At 56.4% G+C, this 23,960-nt stretch overlaps 1 protein-coding gene across 1 annotated transcript in view; it reads right to left on the reverse strand.

The window, feature by feature from the left end:
- AUTS2 (activator of transcription and developmental regulator AUTS2) overlaps positions 1–23,960 on the reverse strand; it is a 153,603-nt gene that overhangs the window by 98,188 nt on the left and 31,455 nt on the right. Inside the window, exons 3-6 of the mRNA XM_029082460.1 lie at positions 21,813–21,938; positions 21,498–21,636; positions 14,733–15,067; positions 3,709–3,840 (exon numbers count right to left, since the gene is read on the reverse strand). Of these exons, the coding sequence (XP_028938293.1) occupies positions 3,709–3,840; positions 14,733–15,067; positions 21,498–21,636; positions 21,813–21,938 (732 nt within the window). The remainder of the gene's footprint in view (positions 1–3,708; positions 3,841–14,732; positions 15,068–21,497; positions 21,637–21,812; positions 21,939–23,960) is intronic.

Genomic DNA, 23,960 nt, shown 5'->3' on the forward strand with positions numbered 1-23,960 from the left:
GACGTAGACCAGAGGAGGTAGGCATCCTGCTAGAGTTCACACAGTTCCCGAGTCCAGCTTCTACAGGCCTACGGTCCCACCCTCCTTCCCTGGCCCGGGCTAGCTGTCAGTCACGGTCGGGTCCCAGAACACAAGAGGGAGGCAACCCTTGGAAAGTGACCTCTAGCACACATGGGGGTGGGGGCGGGGGCTGGGGCTGGACTTAGCTTGGTTCCCTCCTACCTTCTCCAGCTGATCTACCTCCTCCTCCTCCAACTCAGCCAGCACGTGACGATCCTCCAACCCCAACCTACTCACTGTCCCTCCATCTGGTCTCCCTCACCGCCGACCTCTCACCCACGTCCTGCCTTGGGCTTGGAACTCCCTCCCCCCTTTATATCCGACAGACCACCACTCTCCCCGGCTTCAAAGCCCTCCTAAAATCACATCCCGAAGGGGCCTTCCCAGACTAAGCCCTTCTGGACGGCTTACGTTCTTGGATTTACATCTCTCAAGCACTTAATTTTCACTTCAACCCGAGCTCCTCGGAACTAACGTCCACATCCTTAAACTCTGCCATTTCCCCTATCTGTATTTTAATGCCTAATTCTCCCTGCAGACTGTAAGCTCCTTGAGGGAAGGAATCATGTCTACAGACTCTACTGCACTGCACTCTGCCAAATGCTCATTATAGTGCTCTGCATATAGTAAATACTACTCTATGATTACTACTATACAAATGCTACTATACGATTAGGCAGTGTTTCCCAGTGGATAGAGCATGAGCCTGGGAGTCAGAGGACCCGATTAGCTTCTATCCGCCTCAGTGCTTAGAACGGTGCTTGACACGTAGTAAGCATTTAACAAATGCTATCGTTATTATTATTATTACTGTTTCTGATTGATCGGGCCGGGGGCTGCAAGCAGAAGCTGGGGGCGACGGTGGGCTCAGGGAGCTGCCGAGGAGAGGGCAAAACCACCATCTCCTTTTGTAGGTCTGAGGGAAGAAAGCAGGAGGACGGGTAGTGAGATGAGATGAAGGAAAAGGAAAGGAAGGTATGAGGAAGTGGAAGGGACTGGGGAAGGGAAGGAGAAGAAGGTGAAACGCGGAGAAGGGGGAAAGGGCGGGGGAAGAAAGAGAGGGTGGGAGAATGGAAGAGGAAAAGAGAGGGGTGGGAGAAAGGAAGAGGGGGAAAGAAAGGAGGAAGAAAGAGGGGAGGGAGAATGGAAGAGGGGGAGGAGAGAGAGGGAGAATGGAAGAGGGGGAAGAGGGGTGGGAGGAAGGAAGAAGGGGAAGAGAGAGGTGGGAGAATGGAGGAGGGGGAAGAGAGGGGTGGGAGAAAGGAGGAGCAAAGGAAGAAGGGAAGAGAGGGGTGGGAGGAGAGGAAGGAAAGGGAGGAGGGAGAAGAGAGGGGTGGGAGAAGGGAGGAGGCAGGTGGAAGGAGGGGGAAAGAAAGGAAGGAGGGACGAGAGGGGTGGGAGAAAGGAGGAAGGAGATGGGAAGAGGGAGGTGAGAGGAGGGGCAAGAAAGGGAGGAGGGAGGGATAAAAGGGGACGGGAGGTGAGAGGCGCGGGGAGGCGGGAGGGAACAGTGGGTATCATTTCAATTTCTGATGTCAACATCAAATTCCTTATTTAATTTCATGCCCGGCGAAGCGGTGCCCGGCCGGCCGGCCACACGCACCGTCATTTCACTTCATTTGTTCCGCCGCGTTTTCCCGGCGATTGGCTTCCCGGCCACCTGACAAGCCTGCCTCACGGTGCCCGGCTCCGAGGCCGCGGGCACCGGCACCGGCCCACGAGGGACCCCCTCCCCATCGCCCAAGCAGCCCCGCCGCGGCCGCACGCACGGGATGGAGTGAGGAGGCCGGGGGAGGGAGGAGGAAGAAAGGAAAGGAGGGAAAAGGGAGGAGAGGGAGGAGGAGGAGGGAGAAGAAAAGAGGGAAAAGGGAGGGGAGGGAGAAGGAGGAGGAAGAAGGAGGAAAGGAGGGGAAGGAGGTGGAAGGAGGTGAAAAGGGAGGAGAGGGAGGAGGAGGAGGGAGAAGGAAAGAGGTAAAGGGGAGGAGAGGGAGGAGGAGGGAAAAGGAAGAAAGGAGAGGAGGGAAGGAAAGAAGGGAGGGGAGGGAGGTGGAGGGAGAAGGAAGAAAGGAGAGGAGGGAAGGAAGGAGAAGGGAGGGAGGGAGGTGGAGGGAGAAGGAAGAAAGGAGGGGAGGGAGGTGCAGGGAGAAGGAATATGGGGGAGGAGGAGGAAAGGAAAAGGAGGGACGGAGGAGGGAGGAGGAGGAAAGGGGGAGTGGAGAAGAAAGGGAGGGGCTAAAGGAGGAGGGAAAACAGGGAAGAGGAGGGAGGAGGAAGGAGGGAAGGTATCCTCTAACCCCAGTCAGCTCAGGACTGCAGGTACAATGAGAGGCCTGAGATGTCCAATCGACACACAGACACACACACACACACACACACACACATGCATGTACACATACACATGCGAATGTTTGTACACAAGCACATGCTCTCTCTCTCTCTCTCCACCCTGTCACTCGGCCTTCACCTGGAGATTCACGCAAGTCCTCGATAGTGATATTTCAGTTCCCAAGTCTCCTCTGCAACGGGAGATTTGGAAACGGATGAGATCAGGAGGTCCCGTGCCTGGCCCCAAGGGCCACAGATGGTGCTCTCAGGCCTGGACCCAACCAGTTTGTACAGTGCTCCTACACTCAGCCCACACCCACCCAGTGCAGTGCTCCCAAGCCCGGCCCCGGGGGGCTTCGTGTGGCGCTCCCATGACTGCCCGGTCCCAAGCGCCTCGTTCAAGGCCCCAGTGTCCGGCCCCACTGGATTCTGACCCCAGTTCTGCAAGTGACGTTGGACAAGTCGCTTAACTTCTCGATTCCTCAGTTACCTCATCTGTAAAATGGGGATGAAGACTGTGGGCCCCATGTGCGACTGTGCCGCAGCTGATTAGCTTGTATCTACCCCAGCATTTAGAACAGTGCTTGGCACAAGGTAAGCAAATGACAAGTACCATAATAATAGCAATTATTATTATTATTATTAAGCGCTTCATACAGCGCTTCCATGCCTGGCTCCAAGATTTTGTACTCCCACCCCTAGCCCCGAGACCTTTCATGATGTTCCTGTGCCCAGGCCCAAGTGCTTCTCATGGTGAATCCTTGCCTGGCACCAGTTGCTTCGAACAGTGCTCCCTTACCCGGCCCCATATGGTTCGCATAGTAGCCCTGTGCCTGGCCCCAAGAACTTAGTAGAGTGCTCTCATGTGTGCCCAATTCTTTGTACAGTGGGCCCGTGCTCCCATGCCCGGTTCTATCACTTCAAATAGTACTCCCATACAGTACCGGCTGGTCCCCAGTACCCACTAGTGATTAATGGATAGATGGAGAGATGGGTAAAGGGACAGGTGGGTGGATGGAAGAATGGATAATAAGTGGATGGGCGGATGGACAGGTGGAGGGATGGTCGGGTGGGCGGATCTAGTCAGCCTTCCCAAGGCTCCAGCCCCAATTCACAGGGACGCTGAGGGCTAGGACACGACTTGGAAGCTGGGCACCCGGTGCCTCTGGACACTAAGAGAACCTGGGTTTTGGGGTGCCCGTCACCCCACAAGGTCAACTTGGACACAGCTGGAGCCCCCCGGGGGGTCTGCCCCCACTCCCAGCCCCCGAGGCCAGTCCGCGTGGCTTGCCCCCCGAGGGAGCGGTCCGCCCCCGGACTCACGTCATCGTCGTCGTCATCACCGCCGAGTCCTTCGCGGGAGCTGCTGCTGGGACTGAAGCCTCTGGAGTCCCCGCTGGCTCCACCGCTGTCGCTGTCACCCCGGCCGCGGCCGGACACCATGCCCGGCTGGACCTGGTGAGAGAAGAGTGGGAGGTGAAGCAGTGACATTGCTCCTCGTCCACCCCAGGACTACCCTGCCGGACCCGTCTGAGGAGGCTGCCGGACGGCCGGTTTCTGGCCCGAACCAAGCGCCTACAGATGGTGGAACCGGCGGGGTCTGGACATCAGGAGACCTGGCTTCTAGTCCTGGCTCTGCTCTGGCCTACTGTGTGATCGCACATGAGCTGCTGAACCTCTCTGGGCCCCAGTTTCCTCCTCTAAGGAAAATCACATCCAAATCTCCCAGAGTCCCAGGGACGTGGGGAAAACACATGACAAGCAGTGACTGACCGGCTGACCGACCGACTGGTGACTAACTGATGATATGCTGAATGCCTGACTGACCGATTGACGACTGTTTGATAGACAGATTGACTGACAGATGACTGATGGCTAGCAGACGACAGATACCATGACTGACAGGTGACAGGCAGAGGACTGACACCACGACTGACTGACAGGTGGCTGACAGGCGGCTGACGACTGAATGGCAGAGGAGTCACACCATGATTGACAGAAGATTGACTCCATGACTGACTGATGGAGGAGTGACAGATGACTGATGCCTGGCTAACAAGTGATTGACAGGTGACTGACTGATGACTGGGTGACAGATGACTGAAATGAAAGCACTTTGGGAAATGCAGTCCGGCACAAAGCGAGGGTAGACGATGTGTGTCTGTCAGATTGAAAGCTCAAGGGCAAGACCACAACTCCTATTTTTAATTTATGCTCTCTAGCACCTAGTACAGTACCATCATGTACTGCAGAAACCGAGAACAGTACTCTGCACACATTAGGTGGTCAGTACAGTCCTCTGCACCTTAGGTGCCCAGGAATTAGGACTGGCTGACATACTGAAGCAGCATGGCCTAGTGTGGGGAGCATGGGCCTGGGAGTCAGAAGACCTCGGTTCTGGTCTCGACTCTTGTCGTTTGCTATGTGATCTTGAGCAAGTGTCTTCACTTCTCTGGGCCTCAGTTTCCTCAACTAGAAAAATGGGGATTTGATACCGATTCTCCCTCCTACTTAGACCGGGTTCGTGTCAGACCCAATTAACTTGTATCTATCACGGCGCTCAGAAGAGTGCTTCCCCAAGAGTAAGTGCTTAACAAATACCATTAAAACAAAAAAATCAGTGGCCAGTGTTACTGCCAGTCCAGGTGGCCACGGTCTTGAAAGAAGCCCACTTCCAGCCGCACCTTCCTCCAGAGGCTATGGGGAAAGTGAGCCGCTCCGGTCCGAGTGGCCCATGTGGCCGGCAGTGGGACTGAATAGCGGTGTGGCCTAGTGGATAGAGCACAGGACTGGGAGTGGGGAGATCTGGGTTTTAACCCCAGCTCTGCCACTTGCCTGCTGTTTGACCTTGTGCAAGTCATTTAACTTCTCTGTGCCTCAGTTTCCTCAACTGGAAAATGAGGATTCGATACTTGTTCTCCCTCCTACTGAGACTGAGAGCCCCAGGTGGGAAAGGAACTGTGTCTGACATGATGATCTTGTACTTTTCTCAGCACTTGGTACAGTGCTTGGCACAGAGTTAGTGTTGAACAAATACCACAATGATGATGATGATGATTACTACTGGGCAAAGGGACCACTGGTGTGAATGGACGCTGTCCAGCGAGGGACTGGCCTTGTTCTCAGCGAGAGTTTCCCAGAGTGATTTTCCCCCAAATCCTTTCCCCTCCTCTTCTCTTCCCCATTCCCTCTCCCCAGTCCAGCCCAGCCTCTACAGGCCCCAAAGGCAAATGTTAGAAATCTTCCCAGATGTGTCTCCGTAGGCCGCGTCTGGTGCGTCTCCACAGGCCGATACACCGCACCGCCTGGCCTCAGCCAGCGGGAACTCACAGGCGGGGGGCACAGGGCCGGGGCAGTGGGGGGCATGGGAGGCAGGGTACCCGAAGACAAGGGTGGGGGGCAGGGTCGGTAGGCCGGAGGGTGGAGGCGGGGGAGCGGCGGCATTGAGGTGCTTAGGGGTCCCTCACCCCCTCCCCGCACCTTCCCCACATTCGTATCTGATCCAAGACTTAGAGAGAAAATAAATAACATTAAAAAGAAAACGAATTAATAACTATTTAAGCATTCTGTTTCACCACGCTAACAAACAGATGGTTTTAATATTCTAGAGGCTAATTTCTGAACAATTAAAAGCACAGCAAGACATTAACATCTAATGAAACATTTTAACTACCAGTGTATGCGTCTGCCATTAATTTCCACACAGTAAGGCCCTGGTTCTCTTCAATCTGTTCTTTATTAAGGAAAGTTTTTCCACTCTGAATTTAGTCAGGTAGACAGTTAGCAACTGTTTCCCATCAGCAGGACCTGTCGCCCAGATGCTCAGAGACCGTCCCTCGGCCCCATCCACCCACCCCACGAGAACAGACTGCGTCTTCCAATCAATCAATCAGTCGGTCGGTCCACAGTACTTACTGTCTTCTCTGTGCCGAGGGCTTGTGCTATTATACAACACGACAGAGTTAACAGAAACGATCTCTGCCCAAAAGGAAACTGCCAGTGGGCAGAGCACTGTACTGAGCCCTTGGGAGAGTATCATAGAGAGTTAGAAAACATGATCCCTGCCCTCGAGGAGCTTACAAGTTTACTGTGTGCACAGCACTGTGCTGGGCCCTTGGGAGAGTACAAAACAAGAGTTAGTAGACGTGATCTCTGCCCTCAATCAATCAATTGTACTTAGTGCTTACTGTGCGCAGGGCACTGTACTAAATGCTTGGGAGAGTACAATTCAAAAGAGTTGGTAGGCCCATTCCCTGCCCATAATGAGTTTACGATCTAGATGGGGAGACAGATATGAATATAAATATTCACAGATCTTAAAGTCTAGCCAGGGAGACGGGCATAAAAATTTACAGATGGGATGAAGAGAAAATAATGGTATTTATTTTGCAATTACTATGTGACAAGCACAAGCTGGGATAGATGCAGGATAATCCAATCAGACCAAGTCCTGGAACCACACGGGGCTGAGGCTGTTTAAGAAGATGAGCAGGGATCCTTGCCCCACTTTACAGACGAGGTAACTGAGACCCCGGGAGGCTAAGAGATTCACCCAAGGTCATCCCGCAGGGCAGAGGCAGAGCCGAGATTAAAAGCAGGGTCTCTCGACACCCAGTTCCAGACTCTTCCCAGGAGCCACATTGCCTGACATACCCATTTTGCAGATGAGGAAACTGAGGCTCCGAGAGGCTTGGTGACACCCACCTGGTCACCCAGCTGGCCAGGGGCCGGGCTGGGACCAGAATCTGGGACCTGTGGCTTCCAGCCTGTTTCCCGGGGTCTCGTACCGCTCCCCCACCTCAACGCCAAGCCCTAGAGAAGGGCAATCGCTGAGCGCCAACTGGACAGCCGTGGGGCCGAGCGCCAACGTGGGAGCCGGGAGGAGCGTGCAACGGAGAAGGTTCTCCGGAGCCGGTGACAGCAGACCCCTCATCCCTCACACCCTGCTTTTCCTGGACCACCCTCGGGACTGGGACTCGGATGGGTTCTGGGCCAGAGTGGCAGGAGGGGAGGAGGAGGAAAAGGAGGAAGGAGCAGGAAAAAGAGGAAGGAGAAGAGGAGGAGGAGAAAGAACCAGGGTGTTGGGGAGGCGTGGAGTAGGTGTCATGGTTGGAGCAAGTTGCACAGAATCCCTAGCCCCTTCCACCCCTCGGGCCAGGGGCACTGGTCCCCTCTCTGCCCCCCAGTGAGCAACAAACAGGCCGGGCACTGCCCACTGCCCACCGTCCGCCGGCCTGGGGAGCTGGGCAGCTCCTGAGGTTTAGGACAGTTCCCCAGGTCAGCCCCTCGCCTCCTGGATCCATCCATCAATCAATCGATCAATCAGTGAACCGCGGCCTCCCCCGGTCGGTCCTCTCTCCCTCCCCTCGGAGAGGGGGCCCCACCGGATGGGGACCTGCCCCTTGTCAACGACCTGTAACTGCCCCAGTGCTCGGCGAGCAGTCAGCACTGGATAAATCATACGTCGCTCACCCTACCTAGACCACTGTGGTGCTGGGGGTCGGGGGAACCTGGGCAAGTCACTTCACTGTAAGCCGATTAGACTGTAAGCCCGTCAAAGGGCAGGGACTGTCTCTATCTGTTACCGATTTGTACATTCCAAGGGCTTAGTACAGTGCTCTGCACATAGTAAGCGCTCAATAAATACTATTGAATGAACTTCACTGGGCCTCAGCTTCCTCATCTGCAAAATAGGGATTCAATCCCATTCTCTCTCCCTCTCACACAGAAATGCGGGCCAGGGACCGTGTATGACCCGACTGTCTTGGATCGACCTCAGTGCTTGGCGTGTAGTTAGCACTTAACCGATCCCTCGTTCAAAGAAGGGGCTTCGATAGCCCCCGGCCCCTCTTCGATAGCCCCCAGCCCCTCCTCGCCCGGTCTCCCCCGTCCCGCAGGGGCCGCGATGAGAGAGGATCTCTCATTTCCCTAAAAGCGCTTATAAATTTTTAATTTGCTTTAACAAGTAAATTAACAAGTCCCTCATTCAGGCAAGCTTTATGGCCCTCTGCCACTTGGGGGAAGCCATAAGAGTTTTATGGACAATCTTGTGCTTCCGAGGCCGGTCGGTCCTCGTAAATTGTCTGTTTCCTGTTATTCTACCGAGCGGCAGCATTCCCGTGGTGGGGATTTTTACAGTCTGGATTGACAAAGGCCCCCAGCCTCACGGTGCCCGCCGCCCCTGAGCTGTCTGCCCCTCCGCCCCGCGGGGCACGTTCGCCGAGACCGGGAGCCAAGGCCGCTGACCCGCACTCCTGCCGGGCGGCTCCGCCCCGCGGGGACCTCTGACGTTCACGACGGCTTCGAGGATCGTCGTGGGCAGGGAATGTGCTTACTTGTTATTATAATGCACTCTCCCAAGCGCTTTGTACAGAACTTGGCACACAGTAAGCGCTCCGTAAATACGATTGAACGAATGAATGAGGATGAAGCTGCGTGGCTCAGTGGAGTCAGAGAACATGACCACCTGTTTGCTGTGTGACCTTGGGGAATCCACTTAACTTTGCTGTGCCTCAGTTACCTCATCTGGAAAATGGGGATTAAGGCTGAGAGCCCCACATGGGACAACCTGATTACCCTGTATCTGTCCCTTTGCTTAGACTAGAGATTAGAACCCGAGCCCATGCTTTTTTCCACTGAGCCACGCTGGAAGACAGGGTGGCAGTCAGTCGTATCTATTGAAAGCTTACCGTGCGCAGAGCACTGTACTAAGCACTTGGGAGAGTACAATATAATGGACACATTCCCTGCCCACAACCAGCTTACAGTCTAGAGGGACTCACTGCGGCGGTGAGCGCCACAGCTCAGCGGGTCCCAGAACAACTGACCGCTGTTTGGCGGAAAGGGCCCGGGCCTGGGAGTCATAGGTCCTGAGTTCTAATAATAATAATTATGGTATTTGTTAAGTGTATACTAAGTGCCAGGCACTGTTCTAAGCGCTGGGGTGGATTCAAGGACGTCGGGTTGGACACAGTCGCTGTCCCACGTGAGGCTCTCGGTCTCAAGCCCCATTTTACAGATGAGGTGGCTGAGGCCCAGAGAAAGGAAGAGACTGGCCCAAGATCACGCAACAGACAAGTGGCAGACCTTGGATTAGAACCCATGACCTTCTGACTCTCAGGCCTGGGCTCTATTCCGGCTCCACCATTTGTCTGCTGCCTGACCATGGGCAAGTCACTTCACTTCTCTGCGTCTCACTTTCCTCATCTGTAAAATGGGGATTAAGACTAGGAGCCCCAGTGGGAAATGGAGTGTATCCACTCTGATTACTCTGTAGCTACCCAGGGCTTAGTCCAGTGACCTGGCACATAATAAGCACTTTACAAATACCACTAAAATAAACAAATGTACCCAAAAAAAAGCTTCTCCCCGGGGGCAGGAGTGCAGACCGAGGGGCAGAAGAGCCCAGCTCCCAGCTTGATTTCTCGGCCAGGGCCCCCTGACCCCAGCTGGGCTTGGGGGAACGTCCCCTCCCAGGGGGGTGCCCGGAACAGATGGCTGAAGACACTCCACGCTGGCACCGACCCCCCGGGGGCCCAACTCCGCGGGGATCTCTTCTGGGCAGCACCAAGCACAGACGGCCTGGTTCCGCTCAATCAATTTATTGGCTAGCAGGGTATTTACAGCAGAGCACTATACTGGTTATCTGTTGTGTGCACAGTGATATACTGGGTGCCCACTGGATGTCCAGTTGCTGCGTTCGGTGCTTATTCTGTGCCCAGAGTGCCGCGCCGGGTGTCTGCTCTGTACCTACGGTGCTGACCTGGAAGCCTGTTGTGGGTGCAGAGTGCTGTAGGGGTTGCCCACCGGGTGCCTAGAGTGCTGTGCCGGGCGCCTGCTGGGTGCGCAGGAGCACGCACGGGGCTCCTGCTGGGTGCACAGAGCGCTACACTGGACCAGACCGTTGGGTGCGCAGGGCACTGTGCCAGCTTCTCCTCCGCCGAGCTCACACGAAATTATAGGTTTCCCCCTGGAGGACGAGTGTGTGAACATATGCGTGTTCGTCCGCCTGTGTGCAGACAGTCCTTTGTCCCCATGCGGGAACGCCAAGGGTACGGCGCGCCGGGCCCAGCTGCCGCCGATCCTGCTAAACCGAGGGCCCGGAGCGGCGCTGGGCAGGGTCAGTGGGTGAGGGACCCCGGGCGAAACCGCCGGCCCGGCCTCTCCCCGCCGAGGACCTCCCGGGGAGACCGGGCACCCGCTCGGCCGTCCGTCCCGGGAGAGGCGACGGTGACGGACGGAGGCGGCGGGCCGGGGCCACGCGGAGACGGTCCCGCCCGGCTGAGCTCTCCCGACGCCCCCCTCCCCGTCCTGGCCGGGAACCCGTGACAAAGCAGAGAACGATGGCCTCGCCCGAAGGCCGGGGCCCTTGTCGCCGCTCACCCACAAGGCAAAGGGACACGCTGACCTCTCTTCGCTTATGGTTGTACTGTAGTTTCCCAAGCGCTTGGTGCAGCGCTCCGCCATAGACCACAAACAGACACATTCCCTGCCCACAAAGGGGTGCGATGATAATAATAATAGTGGTATTTAAGTGCTTCCTATGTGCCAGGCACTGTACTAAGCGCAGTGGGCGGCCTGGCAGACTAGGGGGTCGGGTCCTCCCGGGGCGGGGCGGGGCGGCTGCCCACGGAGGATGCCACGCGGGTGGAGGGGGGGTTGAGGGTAGGGGGGTCCGGCCCCGGTGGGCGAGGGGTCCGTCCTCGCCGGCCCAGGCCCGGCTCTTTGTGCTCGGCCTCCGCCAGGCGCCCCTCCGCGCGGCCGGCAGGTGGCGCTGCCGCCCCGCCGCCCGGCAGGCTGAGCGCCCCCCCCCGCCACTCTCCGCTTGGCCCGCAGGCGGCGCTGTTGCCCCCAACTCTCCCTGGGCCCCGCCCACTCTCCGCGCGGCCCGAAGGTGGCGCTGTTGCCCCGCCGAACGGCCACCTGAGCCTCCCCCGAGCGGCCCGCAGGTGGCGCTGCCGCGCTGCCGATCGGCCACCTGAGCAACTCCCCCCTCCCCTTCGCACCCTCCTCCTAATAACAACGATGATAATAATGTTGGTGTTTGTTAAGCGCTTCCTATGTGCACAGCACTGTCCTAAGCGCTGGGGGAGATACAAGGTCATCAGGTTGTCCCACGTGAGGCTCACAGTTCATCCCCATTTTACATATGAGGTAACTGAGGCACAGAAAAGTTGTCACTTGCCCACAGTCACACAGCTGACAAGTGGCAGAGCCGGTATTCGAACCCATGACCTCTGACTCCCAAGCCCGGGCTCTTTTCACTGAGCCACGGGCATTTGTTAAGCGCTTGGTATGTGCACAGCACTGTTCTAAGCAGTCTCCATCCCCATTTTACAGTTGAGGTCACTGAGGCCCAGAGAAGTGAAATGACTTGCCCACAGTCACACAGCTGTCAAGTGGCAGATCCGGGATTCGAACCCATGACCTCTGACTCCCAAGCCCGGGCTCCTTCCACTGAGCCACGCTGCTTCCCATAAGCACTTACTATGTGCCAAGCACTGTTCTAAGCGCTGGGGTGGATATAAGGTCATCAGGTCGTCCCACGTGGGGCTCACAGTCCTAGTCCCCATTTTACAGATGAGGTCATTGAGGCCCAGAGAAGTGAAGTGACTTGCCCAAAGTCACAAAGCTGACAAGCGGCTGAGCTGGGACTTGAACCCATGACCTCCGACTCCCAGGCCCGGGCTCTTTCCACTGAGCCACACTGCTTCTCTCGCTCCCGGAGGTGGGAGAGGGGCTGGGGGGTTTGAGGGAAACACCCTACGATGCCCCCCGCTCCACCCGTCGGCAGCTGACCGGTTGCAGCGGATCGCTCAGATCTCCCCCCAGCCTCCAGCCCGGGACACCCCGCTGCAGCCGCGACCCTTCCAACGGCCTGGGGTACGAGGTGCCCCATCCCACGTAGGCCTTCCTGCGGGGGGTCCTGCAGACTGGGGCTGCTGCCCGCATCGTCACCCGCCGCCCCATCCCCAGGGCTTTGGGACTGTAAGTCCCCCTCTAGACTGTAAGCCCGCTGTGGGCAGGGATCGTCTCTCTTTTTTGCTGTATTGTACTATCCAAGGGCTTAGTACAGTGCCCTGCACACAGTAAAGGCTCAATCAATATGATTGACTGAATGAATGGCCCCTAAAGGGCAGGCCCAGGGGGGGCGTCGGGGGCCGGGGGCGCCCCGAGTGTCCGGCCCCGCTCGCTCGGCCGGGCCCGTTCAGCCCGGTCACTTCGCCCGGTCAGTCAGCACCGTCGGTCCGCACGGTAGGTCCACACGGTCGGTCGTTCCGGGCAGTCAGCCCGGTCAGCCCTCACAGTCACTCCACAGGGTCAGCCGGTCCATCTGGTCAGTCAGCACGATCAGTCAGCACCGTCGGCCCGCGCGGTCGCTCAGTCCTTACGCTCGGTCCGCCTGGTCAGTCAGTCCGTACGGTCAGTCCTCACGGTCAGTCCACGCGGTCGGTCCCCTCCCAGCCCCATAGGACTTATGGGCTCTAATTTATTTCTATTAATGTCTGCCTCCCCCCTTAAACTGTAAGCTCAAGGTGGGCAGGGAATGTGTCTATTCTCCCTAGCACTTAGTATAATGCTCTGCACACATTTAGTGCTCAATAAATACGACTGAGGGACTGAGCGCCGCCCCTCCCCGCCCGTCCTCGGAGAAGATGGCAGCTGGCGGTGGGATGTGGGCTGCGAGCCTCGCTCGCTCCCCACCCCCCACACAGAAGCCGGGGGATTTTCTTCGATTAAATCCTAGGAGATTTACCAACCTTCAGCTTGGAATCCCAGGCGGGAGCGGGGGCGGCCAGCACAACGCAGGCTGAGAGAGACACCACCGCATCCTTCCCGACCGGATCCAGCGGCAGCATCCCCGCCGCACGTGCTTATACACGGCACACGCACACACACAGATGGAAGCGGACATTCATCCGTTCGACCGGATTCATCGAGTGCTTACTCTGTGCGGAGCACTGTACTAAGTGCTTGGGAAAGTACAGGACAACCATAAACAGGCACATTCCCTGCCCACAAGAGGTGCAATGATAATAATAATAATAATAGTGGTATTTGTTAAGTGCTTACTATGTGCCGAGCACTGTACTAAGTGCAGGGGTAGGAACAAGCTAATCCGGTTGGACACGGTCCCTGTCCCACATGGGGCTCACAGTCTCAATCCTCATTTTACAGATGACGTAACTGAGGCATAGAGAAGTGAAGTGACTTGCCCAAGGTCACACAGCAGGCAAGTGATGGAGTCGGGATGAGAAGCCGGGTCAGCTAGGCCACACTGCTCTTCAACTCAACATGTCCAAACCAGAACGCTCATCTTTCCCCCTGAATCCACTCCTCCCCACAACTTTTCCATCTCGATCGACTACTCCACCGTTCTCCCTGTCCCAGAAGTCCCTGCCCTCAGTGGCATCCTTTTCCGCTAGGTGATCTTGGGCAAGTCACTTCCCTTCTCTGTGCCTCAGTTCCTTATCTGTAAAATGGGGATTAAGACCGAGCCCCTTGTGGGACATGGACTGTGTCCAACCTGATTAGATTTTATCTACCTCAGCACTTAGTACAGTGCCTGGCACCCAGTGACAATATCATTAAAAAAAAGAAAAGAAAATCCTTGACTCTTTGCAATCCTACATCTGGTCTTCTGCCAAACGTTGCCAGTACCTCCTGGACAACGTCTCTCAGATCCGTCCCTTTCTCTCCACCCAAACGGCCCCCGGCCCGGTTTGCGCTCCAGCCTGGCCCTCCTCGCTGGCCTTCCGGACTCCGGCCTCACCCCCTCCAATCTGCATTCCAGGCACTGGGCACCTTCCCGAAATGCCCTCTGGTGACTTGCGTCTCTCCGCGTCAAACCAACTCCTCAGGGCCGGTAGGCTTCCAGGCTCTCTGGCCCCCATGACCTCCCAGCCGTCTCTTCCCGCCGCTCCCCAACTGCCTGTCTTTCCTCTTTCCCAGCCGACCTCCCAGCTGGGCCTCGCTCTCGAACTTCCCTCCTCCGGCCCCCGGCTCACGCCTTTCCCTCGACTCAGAACTCCCTCCCTACCACCCCACTTCGAGCAGACTCCAGCTCCTCCTAAAAAACCCACCTCAGGGACATCAGGTACCGCAACACCACCTCCTTCCACCCATTCCCCTCCCACAGACGCACACACATCACCACGAGCCAACAGCCTCGGCCTGCCCGCCGACCCCCAGTCGGACACCAACCCCCGTCCCCCCCCCGATCGGCTGCCGTGACCCAGAAAGCCGGTGGCCTGGCCCGGGGGGTGGCGGGGGAGGCTCCAGGAGGGTCGGTGGGCAGGTGGTCTGGCCTGGAGGGGCGGTGGGCGGGTGGGCTGCGGCCGACTTACCTTCCCCGCCGACCTGAACCTGACATAGAACCAACTGGACTTGATCATCATCCCCCGCCAGGTCCGGACGGATGGACGGACAGGCAGGTGGGCGGGGAGAGCCGGGCAGCGGGGGAGCCGGAGGGTGCCTGTCTGTGCAGCCGCTGCCCGCCTCCCTCTCCTCCTCTTCCTCCTCCGGCTCCCTGGTTCTCTGATGCTCCAGATCCTGAAAACTCCCACTCCTCCTCCCGGCTCTCTGCTGCTCTCAACTGTCCACCCATCTGTCCATCTATCCAAGCTCTCCCCCCGGCTCCACCCCCGACGACCTCCAACTGCGCCGCACATGTCCAAGCAGGCTGTGGGGACACACACACACACACACACACACACACACAGAGCCCTGCCCCCAGGATAAGCTCCGGAGGAGAAGAGATTAATGAATTGCCACAGAGCTGGATTAACCCCTGCCTGCCACTCTGACAAGGCCCCCTGTGGGGAGAGACCACAGCACTAAACCCTGGGCCCCCAAGGTGGGCAGGGAGCGGTCCACCCTCCCCCTGCAGAACATTATGTGGTTCAAAATAGCTCGGCACCCTGAGCGAGCGTGACCTGGAGCCCCCGCAGCAGAAATGCCAACTCCAACCCTGTGCCCGGCCCCCTGAAACCAGAGATGGACGACAACTGCTGGGCAGGGGCAGACCTCCGCCCCGGCCCCCGACTTCCCCGCGCACACACTTCCCCGGAGCCCCCAAGTCCCCTAAGGCCGGGAATGGGCTCCCAGCATCCTCACTTGGCAGCAAGAGATTCCCCACTCTCGCCCGCTGGGGGTGGGGGAGAAGCGGTCCATTTCCTCCGTGCCAATTTTGGCTGCCGACCCCTCCGTGTACCTGCTCGCCGGTGCCATCAGGACCCCTGGCTCCCCGTGTCAGGCAAAGGGCCAGGAGTCTTAAGCATACTCATTTCTCTGTGTGCACAAAGTAAGCCTGTACGTCTCAGACACCATCCAACCAACCTTCCAACCGGTGTGGCCTAGCGGATAGATCCCGGGCCTGGGAGTCAGAAGGACCTGGCTTCTAATCTCGGCTCTGCCACTTGTCTGCTGTGTGACCTTAGGCAAGTCACTTCACTTCTCTGGGCCTCAGTTACCTCATCTGTCAAATGGGGATTAAGACCGTGAGGTCCCACGTGGGACAGGAACTGTGTCCAACCCAATTTGCTTGTATCTACCCCAGCACTTAGCAGACTGCCTGGCAAATATTAAGTACTTAACAAATACTGCAATTATTATTATTATGACTTTTATCTCTAAACCAACCAACCATCTAACTGTAGAACCAATCATTCACCTCAAGAATCAAACACCCAACAATCCAACCGACTAAACCACCCAAACAACCAGCGATCTACTAATTAACCAATCAATCAACCATCCAGTCAGACTACCATCCATCTCACCAAACACCCATCCAACCACTAATTCACGAATAAACCATCCAACCGACCAACCAGTTACCCTACCGCACAACCAGCCGATCGATCACTCTGCCGGACGGCAGTCGACCAGCCAAGTAACCGTCCGTTCAATCACTCAACGCGCAAATCAAATATCCATCCAACCTAAGAACCACTTCATTCGATCGTATTTATCGAGCGCTTACTGTGTGCAGAGCACTGTACTAAGCGCTTGGAAGAGTACAACCATCCAACCAAGAAGCCAGGCAACCAAACGACCAGTTGACCACCAACCAATCAACCATCCAGTCACCCAACAACGAAAAGCCGTCCGACCACCAACTATCGGACCAATCACCCAGACACAACCACCCGTGGAATCTACAGGTGTGATTCCCACATTCGCAAGCAATCCTGACCAGAAAAACCAAATGATCTGTGGTCTGGTCTGGCTTGGGCCCAGCAGGGAGCGGGGGCTTGCATGTCCACCCTGGCACATCCCCGCAGATACACCCACATATGCACAAAAACACATGTGCCAACGGACACCCACGCAGCTATCCGGCTCGCCGTGTCCTCCACTAGTCCAGCCAGCTCTCTGTGAGCGGGTCTGCCCCGGGAACCACGGTCCAAACCCCAGGAGCTTTCCCTTTAAGAAGAGGTTCTCTCGGTAGGCACGAGTTTTCTCACGACACCCAGAGCACTGCTTGCCCGGAGGTGGAGAGGGTCTAACACAGGGACCAATGGGCGGCATGGTGGGAGCCGGGGCGTGCCCGGCGGCATGGCTCTGCCGCGATCGTCGGCTCTCCCACCACCCGAGACAGGGACCCCGGGCCCCTCCGGTCCCCAGGATCTGCGCCCCCAGTCACAGCCTTCTCAGAATCGGGGGGGGGAGGAGAGTTGGCCCTCGCCCACTTCACCCACCCAGGGCTATGCCAAAAACTGGACCGATGTGTCGTGTCTGCTTATTGTACTGTACTCTCCTGAGTGCTTAGTACAGTGCTCCGCATGTGGTAAGTGCCCAGTAAATACGATTAACCAACCGTGTCCCTGAATCACGAGGCCGGCTCCTGGAGACGGCCGCCGCGGTGTGGGCAGGCGGTGTCAGAGGCCTACAGAGCCGCTGGGGGCAGGAAGACAGGGCGGTGGACCGTCAACCCCCAAATCTACCCAGCAGAGCTGGAGAAGCGGCGTGGCCTAGTGGAAAGAGCCAGGGCCTGGGAGTTAAAGGACCTGAGTTCTAATCCCGGTTCTGCCAAACGTCTGCTGTGTGACCTTGGGCAAATCACCTCACTTCTCCAGGGCTCAGTTTCTTCATCTGTAAAATGAGGATTCAATCCTTAGACCGTGAGCACCATGTCGGGCAGGGACTGTGTCCAACCTGATTAACTTATATTTACTCCAGTGCTTAGAACAATGTTCGGCCTGTAGTAAGCACTTAACAAGTACATAATTATTACCCTCATCATGGGGCCCTCAAGCTGACAGCATGCAGAGCACTGGAATGGGCACCTCCTGCGATGGGTACGATGGGTACACGCTGACTAGCCCAAGCAACAGCACAGCTCATGTAGGCTAGTACATGTAGACTAGCCCACGTAGGCTAGTCCAGCAAGTGCAGGCCAGCACATGCAGAGGCCCAGCACCTGCAGGCCGGCACGCTCAGTGAAGCAGCGGAAAGAGCACGGGTTTTGGAGTCAGAGGATGTGGGTTCTAATCCCGGCTCCGCCACTTGTCAGCTGTGTGACTTTGGGCCCGTCACTTCACTTCTCTGGGCCTCAGTGACCTCATCTGCAAAATGGGGATGAAGACCGTGAGCCCCACGTGGGACAACCTGATTACCGTGCATCTCCCCCAGCGCTTAGAAGAGTGCTCGGCACATAGTAAGCGCTTAACAAATAGCATTATAACTATTACTCAGTGGCTCATCACACTCAGGCCAGCCCACGTAGAGGCCCGGCACCTGCCGGTCAGGACACACGGCAGCCTGGCCCAAGCGGCAGGTTGGCCCAGGTGACGGACCGGCAAGAAAGCAGTGTGCATTCTGGGATCTAATCTGCAGATGGAGCCAGAATCCCACAGAGCGGCAGAAGCGGGAGCCAAACGCGTGGAAAACCCAAGCCCTTCCACTCTCCATCACATGGGACGGAGCCCCGGCCCACAGCCCCAGACCCCAGCCTCGAGCCGGAAACTCTGGAAAAGCCCCGAGAGGGATCGTTAGCTGCAGCAAGAGCCGTCACGGCTCGCGAGCGATACTGAGCCGGTCCCCCCGCGGACTCTTCCCGAACGCTTGTCTCCTCTAATGCTAACCTTCTCGCTGTGCCTTCATCTCAGCCATCTCGTCACCGACACTCTGCCCATGTCCTGTCTCTGACTTAGAATGCTCTCCCTCCTAATATCCGACAGACAATGAACCTCCCTGCCTTCAAACCCTTATTGAAGGCCCATCTCCTCCAGGAGGCCTTCCCTCCTTTCCTCTTCTTCCACTTCCATCTACATCACCCTGACTTGCTCCCTTTTCTCATCACCCACCTCCCTCACCCCCCGTAGCACTTACGTACATGTCCATAATTCATTTATCTCTATTAATGTCAGACTCACCCTCTAGACTGTAAGTTCGTTGTGGGCGAGGAATGTGTCCGTTATACCGTTGTGCTGTGCTCTCTTAAAAGTTAAGAATCAGAGCAAAAAGATGGGCCTAGATTTGAATGTCGAGAAAACGAAGATCACGGCAACTGGAAGTTTTAACACATTTGTAGCGGATGGAGAGAAGATTGAAATAATTGACAATTATTCTCCCCCGGGATCGTTAGTCAGTAACAAAGGAACCAGTAGCGAAGTAGTATGCCGAAGATCAATTTTGGGAAGATTTGCTACGGAGAGCCTGGAAAAAGTCATGAAATGTGCTGATGTAACAACTGCCACAAAAATACAAATCGTCAACTCCACGGTGTTTCCGGTGACAACGTACGGATCCGAATGCTGGACAGGGAAAGAGCATGACAGAAAGAACATCGATGCTTTTGAAATGTGGTGTTTGAGAAGGGGCGCCCGGAAAAAACAAATGGATTTTGGAGCAAAGTAAGCCAAAGTAGTCTTTGGAAGTCCAAATAACTTGACTTATTTTAGCATATTTTGGACACAATCAGGAGGACTAATTCTCTGGAGGAGACACTAATGCTAGGAAAAGTCCAGGGACTATGAGGAAGAGGCAGACTGGCAGTTAGATGGACAGAGACCATAACAATGATTATGTAAGAACCATTAGAGAGGTTGTGGATTATGGCAGAGGACAAGACGTTCCGGAGAAAGTATATCCACGGAGTCGCTGTGAGTCGGAAACGACTCGATGGCACTTGATATTGACAAGTGTCGCTACTGCTTAGTACGGTGCCCTACCCACAATAAGCACTCAATAAATTCGATCGACTGATCGATACCAAGTAACATCCTATCGGGAATGGCCTCTGGACAACATCCTGGTGGGAATGGACCCCCGATAACATCCTGATGGGAACAGATCTTGGCCGACATTCCAGTGGGTACAGACTCCAGACCACAAACCTCAAACAACATCCTTGTAGAAATGGACACGTGATAACATCCCAGCAGGATCAAACCCCGGATCCTAGACAACATCTCAGCAGAAACAGACCCTGGATGAGTCCTAGCAAGAAGAGATCCCGGATCCCAGATCCCAATTGACATCCTGATGGGAAAAACCCCGGATGCTGACCAACATCCCAGGGGGAACAGACCCCAGATCACAATCAACACTCCAACAGGAAAGGACCGCGGACAACATCCGTTTCCTCATCTGTAAAGTGGGGATTAAGATTGTGAGCCTCACGTGGGACCACCTGATTACCCTGTATCTACCCCAGCGCTTAGAACGGTGCTCGGCACACAGTAAGCGCTTAACAAATACCAACATTATTATTATCCTGTGGAAATGGCCCGGTGGTGGGAAGGGACCCCAGCCAACACCCCATTGGGATGGACCCTGGATCATGAAAACATTTGGGGAAGCAGCATGGCTTACTGGAGAGAGCCTGGGCTTGGGTGCCAGAGGCTGTGGGTTCTAATCCCAGCTCTGCCACTTGTCGGCTGTGTGACTTTGGGCAAGTCATTTAATTTCTCGGTGCCTCAGTTACCTCATCTGTAAAATGGGGATTAAGACTGTGAGTCCCTTGTGGGACAACCTGATTACCTTGTACCTACCCCAGCACTTAGAATGGTGCTTGGCACATAGTAAGCACTTAAATACCATTAACAGTACTATTATTATCTGGCGTGAACAGGGCTTGCACCATAAGTAACTGTCCTGTTACTGGAGCCTGAGCAATATCCCATCAGAAATGATCCCTAGATCTTGGCCAGTGCCCTGGATGGAATGGACCCTAGATTCCAAGCAACATCCTAGTGGGAACAAATTCTGGATCCCAAGCAACAACCTTGTAGGAACAAATCCTGGATCCCAACCAAGATCCCTGTGAGAACGAACCCTATACTCCGGCCAACATCCCAGCAGGAACGGATGCCAGATCCCGGCAAATATCCCTGTGGGAATGGACCCAGGATTCCAACCGACATTCCGGTGGGATCGGCCAGGGATCACAGTCAACGTTCCTATAGGAATGGACCTGGATCCTCAACAACATCCCCAGTCCCCAGCAAACTTCCTCACGGGAATGGGCCTGGGACCCTGACCAACATGCCGGCAGGAATAGATCACAGAACCTGGACAACATCCTGGCAGGAGAAGACCCTGGATCCCAAGCAACATATTGGTGGGATGGGACCCCGGCCCCCAGCGAACATCCAGAGCAAGAACAGCCACGGAGCTTGGTCACATGATCACACCCTGACAAGAACAGATCTCGGATGACGACCCAGGAATCCCGGGTTCTGACTGACATTCCAATGGGAATGGACCCCGGACACCAACCATCCCCGCGAGAACATGGAGAAAGGCCTTGCCTGGACGCATACCAAGGCGATCGCAGCTCCTTCTGGGGACCCAACCACTAAGCAGAAACTCCAAGCAAACTCGTTCCAGAGGGAAGCACACGCTCCTGGAGACCGGCACAGCTGGCTTAAAGGCCGGGAGAGGGCCCAGCTTGGCCAGGAGCAGGACGACCGTTACCCGTGGATCAGACGCAAGCTCCGACTCGGAGCTCTGGGTCCAAAGGAAAAGAAGCAGACTCCCGGGTGTCGTCTCCTCCCCGTGCCAGGGAGAGACCCCACGGAAGGATCCGGGGCCCAGTGTCCAATGAGAATAGATGAGTCTGAGGGAGTCTGGCCAAGCCCACTGGCCAATGGGAGCCCAGGTACCTGAGGATATCTGGCCAAGTCCAACAGCCCAAGGGAGCCAGACTACCTGAAGTGTTCCAGCCAAGTCCAACGGCCGATGGGAGCCTGTGTATCTGGGGAATATCCAGCCAAGTCCAATGGCCGATGGGCGTCCGGGTACCTGAGGATGTCCGGCCAAGTCCAACAGCCAAAAAGAGCCTGTGTATCTCAGGATGTCTGGCCAAGTCCAACGGCCAACGGGAGCCTGCCATGTTTCAGGTCGTCGGGCCAAGCCCAACACCGATGGGAGCCGGTCTACCTGAAGATGTCCGGTCAAGTCCAGTGACCAATACGAACCTTGTGCATGTGAGGATATCTGGCCAAGTCCACCGGCCAAAGGGAGCCTGCGTGTCTAAGGATGTTGGGCCAAAATCCACCAGCCAATGCAAAAAGCCAGTGTATCTGATTATGTCCAGCCAAGGCCTATGGCCAATGGGAACCCATGATTCTGAGGCTATCTGGCCAAGGCCAGGAGCCAATGGGAGCCAGTCTACCTGAAGATGTCCAGTCATGTCCAACAGCCAATGACTGCCTGTATGTCTCAGGACGTGTGGCCAGGTCCAAGGGCCAATGGGAGCCCGTGTGTCTGAGAATGTTTGGCCAAGTCCACTGGCCAGTGAGAGCCTGCGTACCGGAGACTGATGGCCGGTTCACGTCTGCTCAGGCTCGGGCCCAGGTGTTCCCAGGGGAAGGTGAGACGGTCATGCGTCCGGCAGGCAGCACAAAGCACAGGGGCTCTCAGACTGCAGACCCGGTGCAGTCGGGCCGTTAGGAACCCGAGGGTTTGGGCTCGGCTGGCACCTGTGAAGGGTGCCTGCCACCCCGTATGGGGTTCAGGGCAGGTCGGCTGGGGCCAGGCTGGGGTCAGTCTGGGCAGGGCCAGGGGAGGCAGGGAGTACTTCCTGCAAGCTTAAAGCCGGCAGAAGAAGCCGGGTCCCGTGCTGTTCACTGTGCTCCTGGACGGCTGACCTTGACTGGTCGCCATCCACCCGGGCTCTCCTGGCTCCTCGGCAGGGGCGTCAGACACCTCAGGGACCCCGGGATAGGTGTGCCGACCACACCTGCAGCAGGGAGCCGACCACGGACACGGGACGGGGAAGGACGGCGATGCCAAGCCCAAAATTCCCCAAGTCTAGGCGGTGGCCACTCAACACCAGCCGGGGGACGTCCGGGGCCTGGGGCCGGCCAGCCACCACCCTCGCGCGTCCGTGCCTCCATCTCCGAAGGCTGGTCGGCAAGCAGCGCTCGCGGCATCTGGCGCCGGGGCGCCCAGCTAGCTCTTCCCCACCCCCGCCGTGACGGTCGAGCTGAGAGCTACCTCCCCAAGGCAATCACTAAGGGCCGGCTGCAGAGACCGGGGCCTCGGCCGAACTCTCTTTCCCCCACATCCCACCCCAGCCATCCCTTCTCGCTTCCCGGAGGTGCCAGCCTTCATTAGTGGAATCTCCTTGTCTCCGCGTCCCCATGGATGCAGGCCTGTACTTGGGCCAGGGGAGAGAGGGGGTACACCCCACTCCCACCTTGCTCCACCCCCAGAGACTCCCAGCCTGACCCCGCGGTCTCAGGTCTGTACACAGGCCTGGCCTTCACCCCCAAAGAGTGACCAGCCATCAGTGCCCCGTCTTGGTCAAAGGCAAGCCTCCCGACTCACCGGGCTTTGCTCTCCACTCTCTCGGCCCCTTGCCCGCATCCTCCCCGGACCTGGAACTCCCTCCCCCTTCACATAAGACAGACGAACACTATTCCCACCCTCCTCTAGACTGTCAGCTCCCTGTGGGGAGGGACAGTGTTTACCAACTCTGTTCTGTTGTACTCACCCAAGCACTCGGTACGGTGTTCTGCACACAGTAAGTGCTCAATAAATACCATTGATTGATTCAAAACACTCCTAAAATCACATCTCCTCCAGAAAGCCTTCCCTGACTACCCTCATCTCTCCTTCCTACTCTTCCTCCCTGCTCCGTCACCTCTGCACTTGGGTCTGTATCCCCTAAGCACGTTGTCACTCACCCTACCTCCATCCTCAGAGCATTTACTCACATCCTCACAGACGTGGCATGGCCTAGTGGCAAGAGCACGGGCTTGGGAGTCAGAGGACCTGAGTTCTAATCCCGGTTCTGCCACCTGTCTGCTGTGTGATCTCGGGCAAGTCGCTCAACTTCTCTGTGCCTCACTTACCCCATCTGAAAATCGGGGATTAAGACTGCGAGCCCCATGTGGGACAGGGTCTGTCTCCAACCTCATTACCCTGTATCTACCCAGTGCTTAGAAAAGTGCTTATCGTATAGTAAGTGCTTAACAAATACCATTATTATTATTATGTCCATATTCCTTAAATTCTGCTCATTCCCTTGATAATTTATTTGTACTGCCCGTCTCCCTTGATAAACCGCGAGTTCCATGGGGGCAGGGGTCTTGTCTACCAACTCTATTGTATTTTTCTCA

Source organism: Ornithorhynchus anatinus, chromosome 17, assembly GCF_004115215.2.
Source record: "Ornithorhynchus anatinus isolate Pmale09 chromosome 17, mOrnAna1.pri.v4, whole genome shotgun sequence".
NCBI classification, from domain to species: domain Eukaryota; kingdom Metazoa; phylum Chordata; class Mammalia; order Monotremata; family Ornithorhynchidae; genus Ornithorhynchus; species Ornithorhynchus anatinus.